This window comes from Gavialis gangeticus, unplaced genomic scaffold (genome assembly GCF_001723915.1).
Source record: "Gavialis gangeticus isolate Ggan-Ray unplaced genomic scaffold, GavGan_comp1, whole genome shotgun sequence".
In the NCBI taxonomy this organism is placed as follows: domain Eukaryota; kingdom Metazoa; phylum Chordata; order Crocodylia; family Gavialidae; genus Gavialis; species Gavialis gangeticus.
In genome coordinates this window covers 50,052,028-50,057,123 of record NW_017729026.1, presented here as the reverse complement: position 1 = coordinate 50,057,123, position 5,096 = coordinate 50,052,028, and the positions used below count along the sequence as shown (strand labels likewise).

General features: G+C 35.9%; 1 protein-coding gene across 5 annotated transcripts in view; it reads right to left on the bottom strand.

Moving 5' to 3' along the window:
* The window catches only part of MAP3K7 (mitogen-activated protein kinase kinase kinase 7), a 111,060-nt gene that overhangs the window by 59,018 nt on the left and 46,946 nt on the right, over nucleotides 1-5,096 (bottom strand). For 4 of the 5 annotated variants that reach the window (XM_019520198.1, XM_019520199.1, XM_019520200.1 and 1 more), the window contains exons 2-6: nucleotides 4,816-4,926; nucleotides 3,881-3,946; nucleotides 2,750-2,795; nucleotides 1,964-2,102; nucleotides 659-783 (exon numbers count right to left, since the gene is read on the bottom strand). In XM_019520198.1, the coding sequence (XP_019375743.1) occupies nucleotides 659-783; nucleotides 1,964-2,102; nucleotides 2,750-2,795; nucleotides 3,881-3,946; nucleotides 4,816-4,926 (487 nt within the window). Of the gene's footprint in view, nucleotides 1-658; nucleotides 784-1,963; nucleotides 2,123-2,749; nucleotides 2,796-3,880; nucleotides 3,947-4,815; nucleotides 4,927-5,096 lie in introns of those variants that run through there. The other variant, XM_019520202.1, reaches the window with a different exon arrangement.

Genomic DNA, 5,096 nt, shown 5'->3' with positions numbered 1-5,096 from the left:
TCAATCCAAAAACTGGGGATTTTTTTTTATCAGAGAAAACCAGGATCCCTGGTAATAGCAATAGACCTTAACTTTGTAAATTTGCTAGAGCTGCAGAAAGGTAAAGCATTGTTAAGGGCAGAGCTGGAATCAAAGGGAACTCTGAAGACTGAAGCCAATTAGAATATGTGGTAAAAGGAATGATATTTTAATGTTACAAGAATCTAAGGTTATTTCTGAATCTCAGAAACCATATTATACTGGGAAAATACTAATATATCCACAGTAAATTTTAGGCATGTTACACTTACTACCTTGAGACAGACATCATCTTGAATTGACTATTTAAGTCAGCCCAATAAAGATGTATATAACATTACCAGTACAAATCTTTACATAATTGGAGGCTGCTTAATGCTAACACAACCCCAGGTTTACTATTACAGGCCATCCAGTTTAGCCATTTGTCAAAGTAAAATATCAAACCTTGACATGTATGTAAATTTCTTTCATATACATATTTGGATGGCAGGTTTGAACCCTAATTTTCAAATGAAAGTAAAAGGCTATTTCTCACCATGGTTATTCCTTAATTCCTATTCCTATAAAACTTAAAACTCACTCAAAATGTCCTTAAGTAGCAGGTACATAAAGTCAAGATCATAAGTTACTTTGTTACCTTCAAAAACTTCAGGTGCCATCCAAGCAGCACTTCCCTTATTGTTGGTCATGTGTGTTTGAATATCACAGGCCGTACCAAAATCACAGATTTTTAGAACTGTCCCCCCAGCTACCAACAGCAAGCTGTCAAGAAAACCCCAAAATTAAACAATTTAGTAGTCTTGTAATAAAATATCACTATTTTAGCCATTCGTTAGAATGAATCTTAAGGTCTTGATTCCCAATACTTTATATATAAAGTGCCCTTACCATTCCTTTATGTTGTATTAGTGGTTTATCTAAGCATATGGACTGCTTTTAAATTTAAACGCATGCTCCACAAAATAAAGTAATTTACTAATTATTTATGCCGTGGAATTTTATACACAAAAATAGTTTTTTTAAGGAACAGTTATATCAATCAACTAAGCATCCAAGGGTGATAAAATCATTCAGATGCTTGTTCACCAACATTTTGTATGAGCTCAAAAGACAGAAGGCCTGACATCATGGCTGATCCCTTGCCAGAAGAAGAATGACCAACACACTCAATAGGACTACCTCACAACCTTTTCTTCAGATGAAATGGATAAATAAACAAGCAGTCAATGATACTATGCATCAAAATTTGGGAAGGAAGAAAGACTCAAACCCCCACGTCCTTTGCTTAAAAAGGAAGAACACTGATAGTAGATAGCAAGTCCTTTTAAATGTTCTTGTTTGGTAAAACTGTCCTAATGAAAAACCTACTTCCATGATGTGAGAATTGGATTAGGATGCAAGAACAGGAATAGGATTTATTTCTGTGTAGGCTTAAAACAGTATAGGCTTAAAACAGACATCACATTTCTCCTTGGAGAAAGCCTTTTGTCTTGGGATCCTACAGACATACAAGCCTATTTTCCCACTTTCAGTACCTGGGAAGTTTGCAAGATAAAATGTGCTAATACTTTTTCACCAGAAAAGTCACAGCTTATTACTGTTAACTGGCATTAATTTCTGGGATAAGCTACAGGGTCCAAAGGGCTCTGCAGCTCTTCTGTCCCAGGTTTTGACTTGGACCAAAAAGAACTGCCTAAATGAGATGTCCATTTTTAGCCAGTGAAAAGTATACTGTTAGTGGCACACAAAACAACGCATTTTCATTTTGTAACTGAAATTTCAATTTCATGGCCTTTAGATTAGATCACACTGAACTTATTAGATGTAAACTATCATTTAAAGGCTCCATCTGAGTCCAACACAAGTAACAAATTATGAGAGACCCAATTCTAATTTACAAGGGGTAGGGAGAGAGAAATTTAAACACTAATTAGAAACCTACTTTGGTGGTTTCAGGTCCCTGTGAATTAGAGCCTTTGGCTTCATGCTGTGGAGATATGCCACTCCTTGGGAACACTGTAAACACCAACTCATTGCATGTGCAGCAGTATAATAAGGCAGAGGCTCAGCACCATGCAGCACTGCAAAACAGAGACACAAACTAAAAAGAACTTTATTGCATATTACAACAGATACAGTGGAATTAACAGCATACCGTAAGAAGCTCTATGAAATGGAAATGGTTATTTACTCGTGCCCTTCAACATTGCTGTTGAAATCTTGCACATATTTTGAGCAACAGAGATTACCCAAATAGTGACTGTCAAAGTTTTTAAACAGTAATTCCTTAACAAAGGTGTTTAATATACAAAATTCTGCTATGCAAACAACTAGTCATATGATAAAAGAAGCCCATTTTCAGGTATATCTAGCACAATCTATATTAAATGATCATAAAGGGAACTAACAAGAAATGGGGAAGTCAAAAAACTTTCCCTACACCTGAAGAAGGGTGTTTGTGCCCAAGAGCTTGCAAAGAACATTTTTTCCAACTACTTAGTTGGTCTGTCCCATTTACTCAAAGAACTTTGTCTGCCTAAGACTTGCACAAAATTTATAATTTGATACAAAAAAAAAAGAAAAAAAAAATCAGTGGGTTAGAGGAATTTTTAAACTATGCTGGTTATAAAATGTTCTTTAAAATATACATTAAACCAATTTTACATAAAGATTCTCCTAACACTAGTAGTTCAGCTCCAGGGAGACACTATGTTGAAAAGATACTCACCATTGTATAGAGAACCTCCTTCAGCATACTCCATAACAAGACACACCTTTGGAGGGGAGGGGACAAAAAATAGGGAAGCTTTAAAGTGCAATGTAGGGGCCGACAACAGATTTTGTCATCTGAAAGAAAAGTTCATTCAGATGAACTGCAATGTGCCATACCTGAGCTCATGGCACATTTATTTACAAGATGCAGACTCAACTTAATACTTAATTCCCATTAAAGGTTAGGAAAGAAGAAATGATGCACTTTTATATAGCCCCTAAATGCAAAAGTTTCTCTAAAATTACAGTTAGAAGGGATTTACTGCTGGAGTGCATTAGAAAAGATCATCAATGGAGGTTGCTATCTATTATTACATAACACAAAGGCAAACCATTTAATTAAATACCCCAGACCAGAATAAAATGCATCTGTTACCCTACCAAGCTGCAAATTTCAAATCTGTCCTGTTACAGTACTTGCTAAACCACTTGGATATTAGTAGTGTCAACAGCTATTAATGCAGGGCAAATGACAGAATCCTGAGTTCCATTAGTTTCTGAATGAAAAAGCACTGATTCTTCAGTCATATGCATCATCTTTTGGTTGTTCATTTTTGTTATCACTGATTTAGAATTAATGGGACTATCCACAAGAGTAAAGTTACGTGTGTGCACACCACACTTGACAATAAAAAAAACAAACAAACAAAAAAACCCCAAAACAAAACCAAAAAACCCCCTCAGTGTAGGGAAGGAGAGGGAAAAGCAACACGATGAAGTGCTAATGCAGGGGTGGGCAAAATGTGGCCTGCCAGGCCATTCTTTGCGGCCCACGTGGGCCCTAAAAAATTTAGAAAAAAAATATTTATCTGCCCCCGGCTGCCTATCATGTGGCCCTCAATGGCTTGCCAAAACTCAGCAAACAGCCCTCCACTCAAAATAACTACCCGCCCCTATGCTAATGGGTATTCAGAAATTAGTTTGCTTTTCTAATTTACTTTTAACACGAGCCCAGCTACTAATAAAATGACTGCTATTTTACAGCCACAATACTAAAGCATTCTATTTTCTGAATGTATTTTTTGTGTTACTGCTTGCTTATAGCATGTTTTATCAAGAGGATCAAGACTGAAGAAATATAGCTTACTGGATTCAGACAGGCTCCATATAACTTGACTATATTAGGATGATTCACGCGTGACAACTGTCGAAGCTGCAATACAAAAGTTGTATTTTATTTCAAACCATAACCACTCAGAAATTTCCATTTATTCTCAATTTTTATTTTCACATACACAGTTTACATTTAGATCAAACCATAGAACATATATTTATAGGAGGGTTATTAGTTTGGGTTATTATTACTGGTGTTGCCCTTAACAAGGGACACTCCATTTTGCAATCTAACAATATTTGTCACAAACAATGACAGTTGCTTAACATACTACTCTTACTGGTTAAACTGTGGTGTCTGATGTTCAACCTTGTTAGATAAAAGTAGGTTAAAAACTTTATATCCCTCCACTGGTGAAATACTGAAAGTATTAATATTTGTAATGTATGAAGTTGTAGAACAGAGTATAATAAAAAAGCACCAAACCTCCGACAGATGCACAGAGAGCCTGTTCTGATACTCTGGAAATCCAGCATGTCAGAGCCAACTTGATTAATCAAGCTGCTGGAGCACAGAAATTGATGCTCTCTGGCACCCTTCCATGTCACATGTATCAGCATCCCCATGAATTCCCATGCTGGAAAAAAATGGCAGTAGGGTGCTCTGAAATAAAACACGTTCGATAAGCTTTAGTTGAAAGTGCCCCGCTGCCATTTTTTAGTGTGGGGATGCTGATACATGTGATGCTTGGGCACTTTTAATTAGGATGGCTCACTAATTAAAGTAGCCAGCCAAGAGCACATGTAAAAATGTCCAAAAGTATTTCATGTTATAGTCACAATTTTTAAATTTCATCCTTTTTAAAATTATGTCTGCATTTTGACAATGAAGAATAAGCAACCAGTAACTGGAAGAAATTCAGGATACAAAAGACACTAGATGCAACCTCTTAAAGAAAAATACTGTACCTCAACAATGAAGGCTTTTCTTTCAGATTCACTTTCTATTTGTTTGATGGCCACATCTTTTCCTCGCCATTTTGCCTTACAGACCACGCCAAAGGCTCCTCTTCCAACAACCTAGATGAAGACAAGGAAAGCTGTAGTGAAAAAGGTAGAATAATTTTGTGACAGTACTTCAAAAATATTTAAAACAAAAGGGATGATGTGCCTTTGACTTAAAATTTTAGTTTAAAGCAATTCCAGGCATATGAAATTGTACAAATTTATAATACCACTTTTTTTTTTTT